At 36.8% G+C, this 17,373-nt stretch overlaps 2 protein-coding genes across 4 annotated transcripts in view; both read left to right on the forward strand.

Annotated features, from left to right (window-relative positions):
- Positions 1 to 169: 169 nt before the first annotated feature.
- LOC131786068 (uncharacterized) lies at positions 170 to 2,779 on the forward strand. Of its 2 annotated transcripts, XM_066173621.1 has the most exons (6): positions 170 to 262; positions 493 to 690; positions 898 to 970; positions 1,166 to 1,240; positions 1,791 to 1,842; positions 2,224 to 2,779. In XM_066173621.1, exons 2-6 carry the CDS (start codon positions 499 to 501, stop codon positions 2,375 to 2,377), a joined length of 546 nt encoding a protein of 181 aa, XP_066029718.1. In that variant the 5' UTR covers positions 170 to 262; positions 493 to 498; the 3' UTR covers positions 2,378 to 2,779. The 2 variants fall into 2 exon arrangements, with proteins under 2 accessions (XP_066029718.1, XP_058959036.1); XM_059103053.2 differs by lacking the exon at positions 170 to 262 and having other exon boundaries at positions 478 to 690.
- A 1,079-nt stretch (positions 2,780 to 3,858) lies between these two features.
- Positions 3,859 to 17,373, forward strand: part of LOC131785536 (histone deacetylase 4) — a 35,068-nt gene continuing 21,553 nt past the window's right edge. Inside the window, exons 1-3 of one of the 2 annotated variants that reach the window (XM_059102447.2) lie at positions 9,550 to 9,673; positions 9,925 to 10,074; positions 16,758 to 16,826. In XM_059102447.2, coding sequence (XP_058958430.1) covers positions 10,053 to 10,074; positions 16,758 to 16,826 — 91 coding nt within the window. In that variant the 5' untranslated portion in view covers positions 9,550 to 9,673; positions 9,925 to 10,052. Of the gene's footprint in view, positions 4,129 to 9,549; positions 9,674 to 9,924; positions 10,075 to 16,757; positions 16,827 to 17,373 lie in introns of those variants that run through there. The other variant, XM_066173113.1, reaches the window with a different exon arrangement.

A 17,373-nucleotide genomic window follows, 5' to 3' on the forward strand; every position in this document is an offset into this window, starting at 1 on the left:
ATATGTTTTTATCTGAAGGTTGGCAATTATGGAGAAACTAGAAATATTTCATCAACCTCCTCTTGGGGAGAAGGGTGTACTTCGGTGTTCATTTTAAACCGCGCAAATGGGTCATTTGGCGGGAAAACTGTTAGATGACGTCACATCCCGTCGCGCTTGTGCAGGACAAGAAGAGAAAAAACAAAAATCAGCAGAAGAGCAGGGATGAAAGCAAGGCAGATTGTTTTTAAACAATTCCAGCTGACAAACTAATCTTAGCAGGGTAAGTAAATGTCAATTATACCTCATAGCTTTAGAAAAAGGAGTACTTCACTGATATACATGTGCATTACTAGTAAGCCAGTAAGAAATTTCGTCAAAGTTTTCCATGGCGTTTGTCGTGCTTCACATGCTTGAACTTCAATTGCAGATTTGATTTAGACGATGTTGACCTTTTTGAAAGTTATCAAAATACCCTTAATGATTTTATTCTCTCGAATGGCTTTGAAACAGCTGCCGATGAATTCTGGCAGCAAAGACGACTTTCAGTTATTTGGGGAAAACATGAACTTTACAACATCAAATGACTCTTCCAATCCACCGGACTCGCGAAAAAGAGCGGCACAACACGACAAAGGAGTGCCACGCCACGAGGAAAGCTTTGTACAACCAGAACCGCCGAAGAAACAGAAAGTCATTCTTCCAACTCATGTAAGCGAGCTGAATCTATTTTGATCACAGTACCAATTTTTCTCCCATCGAATGCATGTTACCTTCCTTCCGTAAAACCTAAACAAAAGGTTTTCGACGTATAACAAATGAACTGAACTGCAATGACTGAAAGATAATTTATTTTCTTTTAGCAAATAGTTTTGGGAAAGCTTTCATTTAACAACGTTTCATTGATTGTGTTGGTAGGTGGCTCAAAATCAAGATCAAAGTCGGATGAGCAACACGTCAGATGATATCGCATCACAAGTAAAGCACGGAGGTAAGTCAAAATGAGTCCAATCGCTGCCCTTCAGCACTGTTACAGTAGGCCCTCGTTCATCAAAAAGCCTCCCAAGGCCTTAGATATGTTCCTAACATCTGGCCTGAGAGGTTAACAGGTTAAATACCAGTATTGGGCCTTTTCGTTTCTCGGATGCCAACAACTTTTCTCTGCCACTATTATTTTTAATTACAGGTCCCTTTTTGCACCTTGATAGCAAGGACTCGAGTAGCGGTGATGAAAAATCAAAACTTGAAGCCGTGTTGCGAGGTGTGTCATTTTGGTACACGGTGCTCTAACTTACTTCGCTCTATAATCCGTTAATAGATTGGGGAACCGCCTTACATGATTTGGTTGGTTTCGGGAAGTTTTAGATTTGCCTCTTAACTCCCAAGATCTGATTATTAAATTCTCTCCTCTAACCGCTGCACGTTCCTTCTTAACTAGTTACGAAAATTTGGTGTTAGATCCAGACAACAACTTCTGCTTGATAAGTCTGAGTATTCTCATTACCTGTTTGCCAGTTAATGTATGGATATCATAAGGAGAAGTTATATGTTGATCACTTCTGGAAGTTAAAGGTTATAGGGCCAATAGGACTGAGATATAGGAATGTTGGTTTTCGATGGGGAGAAAGCAATATTTAAGTAACAGGACCTGTTTAAAGTAAGTATAAGTTATGATATAAATAAATTTTACCGCAATCTGTCACTCAAAACTAATTGGCAATGAATAAAATGTTGAACTGTCACGTGTGGACAGTATTAGTTCTTTATTCAATGGCTTATTGTATGAATGGTCGTTTTCTTTCCGCTCGCAGAACTTGGCCAAGAGATGAGGATGGTACACTTGAAGTGGGCACAACCATTTGCGTAAGCTTGTTCTATGAGAAATGTTCATATTCGCTATGTAGTAAAAGACTAGTCATTATAAAGATCCTTTTGTTTTAGGACCTCATACTAGACAGCAATGTCTGGTATAAAACACATACCACTTAATGTGACGTTCTAACGTTTATTTGATAGTTAACCACAAACAGCAGAATTTTAGTCCGCTGCCACCAAGTGTGTGCTGGCATTGTGTTTCACGTTTGGCAGGTTTACTGTTTGTTTATATATTTCGGGTCGTGTAGTGTGTTTTAATGGTGTGGTCTTCCCTGAAAAACACCTCTTAGACATAATCATTTGTTATGACCTTACTCAGTCTCTCAAACAATGACCTTGTTATACCATTTACTTTTATCTTATCTTCAGGGAGGGTGAATCTTTCGAAAGATATTGTCCAGTCAAACTTGACGAACTCCTTAAGGAAGCTCTGAGGCTTGAACAACACCTAAAGAATCAGAAAGAACGCTTGAAGGAGAGGTTAACTCTGATTACACGAACCCTTCAAATGCCTACCGTATAATAGATCGTTATTCGAGTTAAACTGTAAAATACCGCCGTAAATTTTTTAGCCGATTGCTATCTACTGCTATTGCCAGTTTAATTAATCACATTTGAACAGAATGCCATTTTTCACTCTGCAGTTCGAGATGATGCAACGAAAATGATGAAACAAAAGACAGTGGTAATCTTGAAACTTGTCAGACTAATTATGAACCAATGACCGGTCAGCTACCGGTGGAAACCAAACCTAAATTATTTACAATCACTTTTCCAGTATTCCGCAGGACCTTTCAGTAACGTCGAAGTGAGTTCTCTTGTGGTTCTGGTGACAGTGTCTTTACCGCATTACATCAACTACTTCACTTTTAATGTGAAAACTTACATTTGTCTCTGTTTTCGTTCTTCATTCTTGAAACGCATTAAAAAGGAAAAAAGGAGAAATATGTAGTAGTTATGTGAAGTATCCTCGCTGATACTTGTATTTTCAAACGATGGTTCAGCGACATCAATACTTATGTGTTATCCTTGATATAAGACTTCCTTGAATCAAGGTTAAAAATAGCACGCGTAAATTGATAGAGAGAAGTTCAAGTTCACTGACTTCAGTTATTATGACAGCTCGCGACAAATGAAGTGATGTTACTTTTTCCGGATGTTTGTGGAACATGTGACTTTGCTCACGTTTACTGAAAGCTTTTTGAATGGACTGATAGCTGAGCGTGCTGGACAGTCCCAAATATCCCCGATTTTTTACTAAGGCATGGCTTGGAATCCACATGGACTGACAGAACAGCAGTTGCCCTCACAAATGAATTTACAAAATTCGTTTCATCCGTTATTCATTTCTTTTACAGTTTCATATGGTAAATTGCCTCTGCAAGTCACCAGGCATTAGTTTGGATGAAACTGTGGCTAAAAATAGGGCATCATTATTCACAATTTTGGCTGTCTAGATTCTAGCAATTTTTAGATACTATGATAATCGAAGGTTTTTAAAACTACCTAACAACACGCCTGGAAATGTTTGATTGCGCAGAACAAAAAACCGTACATGAAGATGACCAGTTTTCTATGATTATATAATGTCAAGATTTCTGTTTGCGCCTCTCCCACGCTTTAAGATTGAGATAATCATATCAAATTTTCCTCCACAGCCTTTTATGGTGTCAACTCTAAATAGCTGTGGGAAAAAGTCACGACAAGAACATCGATCAAATGTTATCTTATATTGTTTTTGGACTCTCAGGAACTTAGACAGGTCCTTCAGTCGAGAGACTACTTGATCCTCATTAAAGCATTGCTCAATATCCAGTTAATCTCCAGTCAGACTCTAGGTTTTGTTAGCTTGGTGAGATCACGTCATATCCTAGATAAGTTCATATTTCTGGACACTGAACGGTTGGTAAGTTTTGATTATTGTAACTGCTTTAACTTCCCTGTGGAAAACAACGGCGAAACGAAATATCAGTCAACTTGAGTCGCCGCAACTTGAGACAATAACAGCAAAATATTGATTTAAGATTAATTGTGGCCATAAAACATGTTCAAAGACAGCAAATATCTTTTTAAAATCGGCGCATTCTCTACGATTGCAGTGGCAGATTATATTCGATGATGACGGAATCAGTGCAAAGTGGTCGTTTACTATTCATTGACGTTTCTAACTCGGGCGCAATCAAACCTTTTTGAACGACGGTATATCGAAAGCAGTGGGTGCTGATATGACTCATTTGGTGTTCTAAACAGGTTTATGACACGTATCTGTGACAAGTAAGTGTGCTGATAAGTCTATCTATAAATCATAATATTTTTATGCTCTCTGTAGGAGTGCCAAGTTTGAGAATGAGAAAGTCTATACTGCCAAACTCACTCCCTGTCTCTCAGGATCACAACCTAATTAGAGTGAAGACGAGTTCTCAATAAATTTTACGAAAACAGCTCCTTCATAAGATTCTATTTTAATATCACGATTCACTGTTATATTCTTGCTGATGAGTGGATTTTAAGTACAGCTAAGTTGCATATTAAAAACGGTCTCGGTTGGAATTTCCTGACGAAGCCAATGCAAACATTTGCGTCAGATATAGCTGGTATAGCAGTGAAGAGTATTGCAATGCGCTGTGTCTCGCGTGGAACAACGTTTTGTGAGCGACTTCAGCTTACTAGGGTGTGTTGGTAAAACTAAATCAGTCACTTTATCAAATAGCTTGAGACTGATAATCCTGAAACGGAAAGATCGGTGTACATACACGAGGGCAAATGTGTAAGCGATTGATTTCATGCGACTAATCTTTTCGCGTTCTTGTGCGCAAGACATATGCGTCTTGTCTTATCAATTCAAATTTGTTCGAATTCTCGAAACAATTCATAACTGATCTGTACATCCAAGTCATTATGATGATGTGATGATAGTCCATCCTGTGAGCTGTTTAATCTACTTTCCCACAAGACTTGTCCTCTCCTAATCTTCAACAGAGCAAACAGTTTCACTCGTATGAGTCTTGAAGGATGAAGGTGTCTTTCTGGATCGGAATTTGTAAATAGGGTGTGAATGTTGGCAGTACCAATTTGCAATACTCGTTTGTAGGAAGGATTTTTCATAAAGAAATCATACCATGTAAAACCCTAGGGTACTTACAAGATTGTCATGTCGACATTGATGCCGTATTTCTCGAATGAGCATCGAGTGATGCGCAGGCCATGTTCGGTTTCAGCTCCTGAAATACGAGTTTGCATGTTATCAACTATAAAATTTAAGGCCCATTGCTCTCAAAGGGCACCCTAGAACTTCCTTGTCATTCCCCTCCTTATGCTAGCATTTTTTCCTAATCAAGTTCTAAATATCGTGTGAGATTCCTAGACGTGGCTTAATGATGTCTATCAGTACCACATATGGTAATTGTGTGTCTTAAACAAGGCCAGGGTTTCAAACCCCCAGCGGCACATTTCCACTCAAACTTCCCTTTAAGAGAGTTATGCTCTGGAAACCTAGGAGGGCTTTTTCCAACCCCCCTTCCAAGTGTTTGGATGTGGCTATGTAAACAAGGAAAAAAAGTCCCCTTTTTCTTTTATAAAGTAGGTTAAATTTATTTTTATAAGGTAGGTTAAATAAGATATGATCTACAAACTTCGAAAATATATCAAGTCGAAGGAACAGTTTTGGTATCGGTCCGCATTTTTGTCCACAAAATAAACACATACCGCTTAAAAAGATGAGAATACGGACCACGTGCAAAGCTGTCAATTGTTTCTCGAATGTGGCGCGTGTTAAATATTCAAGAGTGACATCTCACTTACACCTACATCTACTTTTATTACGTTGGTAAAATCCGTTCAGACATCACACCGACCAACTTGCGCGCAAAGTGAGAAAACTACATGAAGGCTTGAAATTTATATTACGATCGATTTTCATCAAGAAATGGGCTAGGAATATTCCACAATAGTGCAAATAATCGTGAAAGCTGATCGCGGAAAAGCGATTGCGTGACGCTCGTCAAGTTGTAAGATGACCTGTTATCACAAACCAGACGAAAAACTCTTTAGATTCTCAGTCTGCATTTTGTACCCATTCAGCAGTCTGCAGTCTACGTTTTGTATCCGGTCTGCAGTCTGCATTTTGTACTAATAGGTATCCGTGGCACCAATACAGTTTATTTTTGGTTACAGTTATTCGCACATCACACACAATCTGCCACAAAACACCTGTGTGTGAGTTAATTCGACATTTTCGTTATTTCCGCGTTAATACTCTTCTTTCCTTTTGTAAGAAGTTAGACATCACTTACAATGTTTCGAGTAATCCACCCAACCCCCAAAAATAACTCTTGCACGCATAGCATGCCTATGTTTCTTCACAAGTATGTGACCAGATAGAACATGAAGCTTACGATCTCGAGAAGCAACTTTCATTTATTAAGACATTTTAGGGTAATTTTGGAACTATAAGGATGTCAAGGGCAATTGTGGCTATTCAAGCTACGCTGTTTCCGTTTTCCAAACAATAACGTTTGTATAAGAGAAAGAATAATACCCATTCCCTTAGCCAACGAAAGCCCATATTTTCACTTTCCTCTTCGTATTTCTTGCTTCAGAAAGAATCAAACGCAAGTGTATATAGTTGAAAAAGTTAAAAAAAAAAAAGGCAGCGAATGATTACCTTACGTAAACTACTTACATACGGCTCAAGATGACGAAATTTTCTACCAACTGAAATACATGACAGGGGATTATGTTCTTAAGAGAAACAAGCAATGATTTCGCTTCGATCTTGTCTTTGAAAACCATTTTGATTTTTCATTTGTAGTTAAGAGGAATTACAAGCGTAAAGAGAGCTGGCGAGATTGAGCGCGGAACGAGAAAAAAAAAGTATATTTCTCCTCAACCACCCCACCCCCATGCGCGGTCGGGTGCGCGAAATCTCCTGCTACTCTCGTTTGTACAATATTCCTAGGGAAAATGGAAGGCTAAGAACAACCTATCGACATTTTATTTACACGAATCTATAGAATCTAGACAAGCTAAGTTCAAATGGAATCTTTGTACATATCCCTCATATTTAAGCATCATATCGTACTTAATTCAATGTAAGAAACGATATACGATCTGAGCAATCAGCTCGGAGGAAGGGGGGAGGGGTGGGTAAGGTAACCCATCTTAAAAATATGAATTCCTTTTTTTAACTTCTTCTATATTGTCAAAAACAACTGGTAATTTTTGGAGTTTATCCAACGATAGTTGCGATAGGAGTTGCTGCTCTGTGCTGATCAGTAACTTTCCGTCCAGCCCAGTAATGGGCTCCTGCTTCCTGTAAGTAAATACCGCCGGAATTAGCCCAACAATTCGAGAGTGCTGAAAAAAAAGTAACTATGTATGCCAGCTGGCCCTCAGCCTAAAACAGTGACGTATAATTCAGTGCGAAAATCGAAACAATTTTAACATTGCCTAATTCAGAAAGGTAAAGCAATAATTCCTGACTCCATAGTCAGATACCAACCTTCTCCATCTTATGCTGCCTTGTCTTTGAAGAGACGAACAACGAACGCCTAAAGATCTAGAGAAGGACACTCTGAAAGTAAGATTGTCACTATACTGCAGGCAATGTATCGTGATAACAACATAATCACAGGGTCAAGCACAGAGTACCCACACATTAAGTGTGAACGTTTGTATATTTGAATTTCGAGAGGAATGCATTAGAATATTGCTTCATGTCACAGTTGCAGCGAATACTCTCATTTAACCCTAAAATTGATGTAGTTTTCACTTAGTATGTCATATTTCTATGACTGAAGACAACGAAATTTTAGCTATTTAAAGGGTTCGGCAACGGAAGCACTTTATTGAGTACATAGTAGAACGACTTCATAAAGTAAAGCAATTTTTTTTAAGTTAAACGAGAATATTCGTCATAATCACATGCTTCATTATGACGCTTTTCGATATTCTCATACTCTTTCTCTAAATTCAAGTGGTTACGCCGCAGTTTGTGTGGGATCCTAACTGGTCGAGTGAAATAAAATTAACATCATTAACATTAACATCGACACTTAGAAGATGAAAATCGCCCATTTTCTTTGCAGGCCGTAGTAAACAGCTCTTAAGTCAAATCGTGTCTTAAATTTGAAGATCCCAACTTTTACGTAGATTAAAAAGAACCAAACAGTTTTTCACAGTATGGAAATTTAACCCGGGCCTTTTCATCTAGACGTCCAGGGAGATTAAGGTCACCAGTTGATGTACCTTTGTGTCGAAAAATTTATACTCTTGATATCTGGAGTTTGACTAGCCAATCAGAGCGCGCTTTGAACGCTATCCACTGTTTCTGTACGTACCGAACACCGTTTAACACAATAACCGTTCGTTTCGATCACGGAATGATAAAGGGGATAGCCTGTTCACCCTTTACACCCTAACATCAGTTCGCATATTCTCCACACTGTTCCCATACATTTCTTAAGGTGTTGACAAGGAGAATTTGCCGGAAGAATTTGTTCAATCGAGAGGTTCTTTAGTTGGTGGTCACTTCCTTTGTTCTCGTGACCTTAATGTGCGATTAAGGGATGATATTGAAAGGGGAAAGTAGATGCTTAGTCACGATTGAGGTTAAAAGGGAGCAAAATTTTTAAATTGCCGATGAACTGTTTCCTTTGGAGGAGCCCAATGTTTGCATTACCTGTTTATTTACAATGGGTACTGAGGGACTATAGTTTCATTTCTATTTTTTGTGGCTGTTCAATATCAATTCCACATAAGGTAGGTCACAGTCAGTTATCATTTTCCACGCTGGAGTGGTTGCTGGGGCATTATACCACCCACAGTAAACTGTTTTCCAATTTAAAAAGAGAAAGAAAGAGAGAGAGAAAGAAAAAAAAATAACATAAAAGGAAAAAAAAAAAAGGAAATGGAAAATGTCGCCTTTCAACGAATAAACGAAAAACGGGTTCAATTAGAAAATTATTTTTTTCCACCTAGTTACGCCTCTATTAAAACGGAGTGATTACACAATTTTTTTTCCTTCGCACGTTTATAAATAGTTCAAATATCGTTAATTTTTCACATTTACATTGTGACGAGAATGAATTTTGTGCTACGAGAGACGCTAGAAATTAATTTGCGGTAACTTTCGCTAGCACGTGGTGACAGCTTTCAATGGCGCGAGTGCGGGATGTCAAATGTAGAATATTGGCAATCACTGTGGTCCTTTTATCTTCAAGTCATTGAATAAAAGTGCTGTTTACTCGAATGAAGTGCTCATTTCCAGTCAAATAAAATTTAGAAGTCACAACAGTTGTAACGATAGACAGATATGCAATCTTGCCTCCTCTGTAACCTCTAGGACATTCTGTGTGTTCGCGAAAACCTTTGACGTCAATTGACGTCATAGTGGATTGCTTGATTCGTGAGCTGTCCACGACCCTCGATGAAGTGGAAAACGGCCCTTGATGCGCCGTAAAATTTGAAGAAATTCGATGCAATTCTTCCTTGTCTAGCGATCCTTTTCTATCTTGCGTCGTTTCTGCGCCTGAAAATAATTTCGTGCGGCATATTTTATTCATGCGGCGTTTTATCTGTAATCTACTGCTAAAATAGGGCAAGCTATATTTAGACTTGAATAAACTCTACAGCGCTGTATGTAATAAAGGTGCGAAAAATAAGGCCTGGATTGGGCTAGGAGGGTCACGTGACGTTCCTTGCCTTCCGATCAATGTTGTTCTCCAGCTAGACGCTTTATACTTTGCCAACTTATTGTATTTTTTAAGTGCTCTGGAGCAATCACGAGACTGAAAATCGGCCGTCTTCCTTGGAAAGATAGGTAAAATTCAACGCTTTTCTGTTTTGTCGATAATTATGCCGATTCGCTTCCATGGAAGCGAGAAACGCTCGGATCTTCACGCCATATCGCTCATAACGAACACAAGCTCAACTTATATTCAGCATACATTTGTCAACTTCATCGATCTTACTCAACCATCGCACGCTTTAGATAAACGGCAAACTGGTTCTGTAAGAGCTAGGTTTTAGTTTTTGGTAAGGTTCGTCGATGATGTAGTATTTCTCTTTCAGTTAGTAAACCATGTTAGTGTGGAACTGTACTGGCGAGCTTGAGGGAATTTTTTAAAAGGCGCCTGTGACTCAAACACCAGTTCTTCACCACATTCCTAGAACTTAGCAGATGTAGCAAATACTCGACGATGGAAAGAAGAGTCGAAGCAGGTAGTTGATTCAATTTTGTCCTTTTTTTGCGAAATTAACGATGGATTCTGGGCTTTCAGGGAGAGAATAAAGACAGCTTTTCATGCGATCATGCCTTTTGGGCTAGTCGAATAGTAATTCAGATTAGAGACTCGATAGCCGGTTATTCCACGACGTCAGTTTCTCTAAGTTTATACTTTTGCCTGCAGCTCTTAAATTTACTATCTTGAAAAATGCATTGGTGTTTTCGCGGCCAGATTGTGACAAAAATTCTTCTGACCTAGAGAGAAAACTGTCTCCAATTTTCGGATCCATTTTTTCCGCGATGTATTTCTACCGATGGGAAATACTAAATGTATTTTGCATTTAAAGCTGACCGGAAGATTCCGTCTTTGATTACGCCTATACCCTCGGTTGTCTTTTTTTTGTTTACCATCTGTCATAACAGCTTTGCACACAAATTTGCTCATAGCGATCTAGCTATTCTGCGCGCGAGGTTTATCTACATTGTACGTATTTTTTCAACTTCTCGATCTGATATTTTCTGCACAGTCTATTATTGTAGAAACTAAAATATTTGCAGCAACTGAAATGGAGCGAAAGTTATCAAATGTAGGAGTTTGAACAGTTTAAAGACGGCTACGAAAAACTACTTTTTGTTCTCTTTTATACATGGCTAGCTAGCAGGCAAACAAATATTATTATCCATAAAATATCGGAAATATATTAAATTTTGAAACTAGAAGGTGCTGATTGTACAGATCAAATTCTGCACATGATCGTAGTTTTTATAATCTGGAAGGTTAGCAAGTTTCCAAAATGAAAGAAAAGTATTGTCGTGCAGTCATATATTTCAACACAAAGGGGTGACTTGTTCGCTTTGTATCTTGTCTTCAATGTTTCATATTTCAAATCAGTCTGTCATCTTTGAAGTCTAAATTAGTACATTGCAAATCTTATGGAGGGCTTTGTCATACTGCTATGGCGAAATTTGACAGTCGTGTATAAAAATTGTATTCTGATAATGCACTTGAAATATATCATTTATTTTGTAAACAAATGGCTTCTTGTTGCTGCTTTTTATTCCTCGTCCAGTTCATTGGTGTGTACATTATTTGCTCAGATTACTTTTAAGCTTGTGTGGAACATTACAAATCAAACTGGTCTGGTTACATTCGATGTAGGGCATTATTCTATCAATATAAAGCTGTATTTAGTAAAAACAGTTCCATTTTTACCATTTCTGTTATTACAGTAAATGTATCTCATGATTTTTATAACATTTTTACCTGTGACTGTCTTTTTCTGTTAAGCACAGTCTTATCAAAGTGTATACAATGAAGGGTTCCTCAGCTTGTGCTATCTTGTTTGTTTTGTTGTTGTTTTTTTTATAGCACATTCTTAGAAGAGAAATTGGTGCAAAATGTGTCTACCACCCTCGTAGATTTTATGCAAAGATATAAATGTTTGTGATCCTATGAATAGCATTGCTGTCTGTATTTGCAAGATGTAAAATAGTCCTTTGGCCAAGCAGCCCTCTGCTTTTGTGCATGTTAGGTAACATTAATCCATTAATACAGATATGGTTCCTATAATTAACAGAGTAACATGTATCTAGTTTATTTATAGATGTGTGAGCTACTGCTTGCAGATCCTGAACAGTAGGAATACAATGTACGTGCATTTCCAAATGTGGTCTGGTATAATTCTGGCTTAGAACTGTCATGGCTAAGGTTGTTCTCAGTCCCCTTTCCTTTAAATTGATCTTTGCTTATTTGCATCTTTCCCTGCCTTGAAGGTTTTACTATTGATACAATTATTACACTTATTTCCCTTGCCCTGATAAAAATTGTCTTTTCAAAACTTACCTTTGAACTAGACAAAGTTTGGTCTGAAGTGTAACTTGAGCCTAAGAATTTTTTTTATACTTAAATGCTGAAATTTAACCCAGAATGAATAAAAATGCATCTAGCGTAAAGCATTAAGCCATCAATGTGTTGACACAAATGTAAACACATCTTTCAAAGTACAAAGTCTGCACAAACAGATGAATATGTTTTCTGGGCATTAATGTAGTAGTTCATGTGAGGCAATGTTAAGTTTCATACGACATTCAGTTATATCAGATAGTATTGAGCTTGATATTAATAATTAGCAATATTAAGTTAAGGCCTTGAGAATTTTCAACCAAACTATTTTGTTATGGGAATTTGTTCAGGTAATCACGTGATTCTACGTGCAATTGGAACAAGTAGGCATGAGAACGGAATCTTCCAGTCGGCTTTCAGGTGAACTAAATTGCACATGCCCATAGGGGAGACAAATTTAAGGTCTTTGAAAAAAATTTTGTGCGCTTATTTATTTCAAATTTCATAAGAAAAGTCTTATGTCAATGGTCTGTATGAAATAATGTAGAAATGGTCTTTTAACAATTATGCAGAAGCAAAGCGTGCAAGCCATAAGCCAAAATAATTTATTCAAACTCATATGTCATTGAGCATTTTGTCAACACTATAGCATTCAATCAAAACAGCAATGTTTAAAATGCCTTCATGAGTCTCCCAGGTCAAAAAAAAATTCTAAGCCCAGCTTAAGTGTTAGTCATGTCATCTTTTTTGCTCTAGAATACCTCTTTTCTGCACTGCTCTACCTATCATCTGCATTATGTCACGTGAAAACTACATTTCTCTTGGCCAATCAAAATGATGAGATTTGTTAATGTAAACCGCAGAGCCCCACTACCTTGAATCCAGTTAGCTCAAACTCCCCTGCCAACTTGAAAAAGATCCATTTCTCTTGACACACCTTTAGTGACACCTCACTTGTACTCACCTGGACAGTCAAACTACATGATTAAGCCTTTAACTGGTGAATTATGGAAACTATTCATTTTTCTTAAAACTGGGAAATGGTTGCTATACAAACTTCTGTGATAGTATTTCAATAGTGGTTAGAATGTGCAACAATTCATCAGCATTTTTGGTAAAATAAGGTAATAGAAGCAGAATACAGATGTCAGACTAGCAATGTTCCCAGAGATTTTTTGAAAGCCAGTCATAAAGGATTCGGCTGATTTGAAACAAGTGTGGGCCCAGAAGACACAAGCATTTATCCTGTTCATTTGTATTCCTCTAACCTTTTCTTAATGATTTCTTTCAAGTTTTAATCAATCTTTCTGGTTACAAACAAAAATAATGTAAAGGTTAGAATTTCTTTCTGACGAGGACAGGTATTTTACTGCCTTGTCATAATAAAGTATCTGTTGCATCAGAAACTGTTGTTAAAACAAAGCTGTTGAAAATGCTGGCAACTAGTGCTTCTTATGAACACTGGACTAGTAGCCTATCTTGGCCAGCTTGTGACTCTTATTGACAGCTCTAAATAAAGTAGTGGAGAGAGTTATATATTTTGGGTCAGACAATTTCATAGGAATGATTTTGCAGGGTGAATAGAAATGAGCTTGAAGCCAAACCAGGGACATATATATAAGGAAGCAATTCAAATTCTGATCTTTTCTCTCTTTTTAATTATAAATCAGAGCTTTATTTGTTGTTCATAGGCTCTACTGTTTAGTTTCCAATAATAGATTCTACCCTAGTTAAATTTTGTGACAGATCTGTGACAAGTTAGGAAATATTACATGCAGTCCCACACTTCTTGGTTTTGGTTGTGTTGTTGCTAAGAGAGATATCTTCCAAGCAGCTGAACCTCTTTTGGAGCCCAGTTTTCTTGGCTTTGAACAATTTCAACTCATTTGTACCTTTCCCTCTTGGACTCTTGGTTTGTCTGGTAGGGTATGGTTACTAATTTTAGCATTCTGACTTGTAGCAACTGCTCAGTAAATGTGTGTCCATAAGAAGCTTTCAGTTCAGCTGTATTTGCCTTTGATTGGATATTCATTTATTTTTCACTGTTGCTGATGTTTGAACTTAATGTATTTCCTCAACGCTGATATCAAATCCGGATTAATTTTAATCTCTGTCATTATAGTTCATACATATATTTCTTCACTCATTGTTTCATCACCACCTCAACTTCTTTTATTTTCGTCATTTAGAAACACATGTTCAATATTCTTACCTTTTTCTGCAAAGATACTATTTTTAATTTGTGGCTCATTGTTAATGTGGCAGATGATGAAAGTACTTTTCATCTATAAAAGTATACAGAATTAATATCTTTTCATGGTATACATGTACCATTTCAAGTTTTGGGAAAGACAGAAATGTGAAATTTTGGTTACGTTTATATACAAGCAAATTTATTTATTCGACATAAGGTTTAAAAATTAAAGCAGATATTTTCTTAAACAGCTTGTCTTTTAATTTTTCATCAGCTATAATTGGTTCTCTGGGAGATTGAATTAACATGCTAATTTTACTGAGCTTTTAAAAATAGCAATCATCAACTGAGAAATTTGCAATCAGCTATCACCTGTTATTTCCAGTTTTGGTTTTTAAGTAGATATAGGTACAATGAGATTTGAGGATGCAAGTAAAAACACTTTTTTTTTAATTTTAATGCAAAATTGCTCCAGGCATTTTCAGAGCAAAGGAGGAAATTTTTTCAGGGAGTGGGAAAATCAGACCCTGGCTTCTGTTAAAGAAGATGTGAACTTAGTAAAGTGTTAAGTCTAATACAAGTCTCTGTTAAATGCACTTGGGTAGTGAAAATCAAGTGAGGAGCTTTCTCATTAGAATGCAGTCTGCATTTATTTTAAGTAACATACTTTTTAAAGGTTCTCTCAGTCTTGACAATAACACAGAGTTGGATTTGCCTCAGGGGGTGCACTTGATACAGAATTGTTTTTAAATAACATTTGGAATAATGATATTCACCATGAGAACTAAATATGTATATTTATTTCTCAGTCAATGTTATCTTTCATTCATTTGAACTGCGGCTTTTCTGGCAATTGTGATCTAATTGTGATCAAATTTGTAAGTGAAAGCCATCTATTTAAAATTTTCAGGTTTTGACAGGATTCGAACATGTGTTTCCTGGATTTTAGTTGGGTGCTACTACCAACTGAGCTTTAAAGCCACACATTAGGAGCCAGGCAATTTTCACTATTTTTTTTTTGTTTGTTTTTTTTTTTGAGGAGGAGATCTAATGAGTAGGTCATTAGCATTGCTTGACTTACACAGTTACAAAATCTAAAAATAACATACCCCAACCTTGCTTGTTCTCTGAGACTTTTTCATTGGACTTAATAAAAGGCAAATAATTTTGAAGCACTCTATTTTGTTGGATTTTTTTGCCGCAAAAAATACTACTTTTATTAGTGGATAGAAGAAATTGGCAAAATCCACAATCAAGTAATTCAAAACTCACAATATGTTCATGCTGTATGGTAAACTAAAAGGGTGATAAATTTAAGCTTGTCTTGTTGCATTTATGTTTTTTAAAGAGCTGGTTTACAATTTCAGAGCTGCTGTGAGTGCTTTTTAGAGAATAAAAGTGTGAAGCAGCTGGTGTTACAACAAAGTATAGTTCAGCATTTTTTGTTGATCCAAGATAGGCTTATTCTAGAAACTGACCTCCAGCAAAATAGTTAGATGCATTAATATTAACTAAGTAGCTGAGCCAAAGGGTAACAGTGGATATTCTGTTGTAGTTGTCCTCACAAGGGCTACTGATTTCCCTTTTCTGGTCAGTAGTTGGTTTAGAAATTGTAGCTGTTGTTGCTGAACAAATTGTCAATTTATGGCCATTGTCATACAAGCTGATAACTTTTGACTTCCTATATTCATCTCTTTGTATTACTGTATGATGTGTATATTTTCATTCATTCTGTACTCATGGGCTTATTAAAAACCACAAAATGACAAGCACCCAGTTGATGGGTTAGTCCAATTGATAGAGAACTGCACCAATATCACAGAGGTCATGAGTTTAACTCCCATACAAGCTTGAAATTTATTTTCAAGCTTTATTTTCACTACTGCTCAAATAGTATTCATAACCGGATGATCACTGCCATCTTTATATATCACTAACAGTGAAAACATTGTTTAAGTATGTTGGTATTTATATTATATGATTCATCATAGATTTCTCTGAATTTGATTGGGATGGTCTGCAATGATACTGAGAATTTTGTCTGTAAATAAGACAGGACTGGCTGTTTGAATTTTTGCAGAAAATTAGAATTTAAGAAAGTGCTTCACAATTTTATAGTTTGTAGGTTTCACCTGAACTTGTGATTTAGTACGGATTATAAATAACTCCGTGAGACTACAATTTCATATCAAAAGTAACGCTGCCACGTTTGGGCCACAAAAACTTCTTACAGTATTTGGAAGTTCATGTCACCAACCCATTTTGAGTGCTATTGTCAGCTTTGACTAAGGTTGGAGAATCTTTTAAGAAGTTCAAGTGTGCATTACTGGTCAAATTTAAATTGAAAGTCACTCAAAACTTGAATGAATCCTCTGATTCTCAATCACCAAAACCTTTAATGGGCCCAGACTCAAGTTTCAAGGCACACAATTAAGTTCAGCATGAAAGACTGACATCAAGATAATCAGTTTTTACTTTGTTCTTTACTGTGTTGGTTTGTATAGCATTCAATTCATTCTTGATCCTTAGATTTTGAAATGTGTAGTACTTCAAGTATGTAAGATTGAGGTTTAAGTCCACAACAAATAAACACGCCAAATTTTCCTAGTATCTTAGCCTAGTCTTGTTGATTTCTTCTTCAGATTCTCCCACAAGAGTGACATCCACTAACAGTAGGATACCAGTGGTCCCCTTAGTGCAAAATTTTAGTGGTAAGTAAATTTTTTCTGTAAGGAATTATTCTATGAGGGATTTTGTCCTTTATTGTACTACATGTATGCATCACACCTACACACCTGTATCTGTCTAGTTTGTTTATATATTTGCATGAATGTGTGTTCTTTTGGGAGGAAACCTATCTGTATATTAGCCTTGTGGACTCCTTGCCATATACATTGTAATATCTAACTTAATGTATCATGCTTTGTTGCAAATTTTTGTAGTGTGGCAAGTAAGTGAATATCTATGTAAAAAGAGAAAATAAAAATAAGGAATTTTTAGACAAATGTAGCTTGTAAAATTAGTTGTAAGAAAGGATGAATTTGAACCAGTATGCCATTTTACCTAAATCAATTACAATCTCCTATTCCACTGGCTATATAGATTATCAACTCAAGTTGAATTGGAGAGAAGTACATTTAGAATAACTGAAAAACTTGATGTTGGCCTACACTGTACCTACAATGTCTATTTGCCAGAAATACTCTAATTAGCCGTGTGGGAACTTACCGATTTCTGGGGCTCAGAAACAGAGTGCTT

Source organism: Pocillopora verrucosa, chromosome 10, assembly GCF_036669915.1.
Source record: "Pocillopora verrucosa isolate sample1 chromosome 10, ASM3666991v2, whole genome shotgun sequence".
NCBI lineage: Eukaryota > Metazoa > Cnidaria > Anthozoa > Scleractinia > Pocilloporidae > Pocillopora > Pocillopora verrucosa.

Bases quoted from the DNA above. Each gene is read 5' to 3' on its own strand.
- LOC131786068 (XM_059103053.2), top strand. From the start codon at position 478: ATGGCTTTGAAACAGCTGCCGATGAATTCTGGCAGCAAAGACGACTTT. The intron at 971-1,165 runs GTAAGTCAAAAT...TTTTAATTACAG, and splicing joins ATCACAAGTAAAGCACGGAG to GTCCCTTTTTGCACCTTGAT. The intron at 1,843-2,223 runs GTAAGCTTGTTC...TCTTATCTTCAG, and splicing joins AAGTGGGCACAACCATTTGC to GGAGGGTGAATCTTTCGAAA.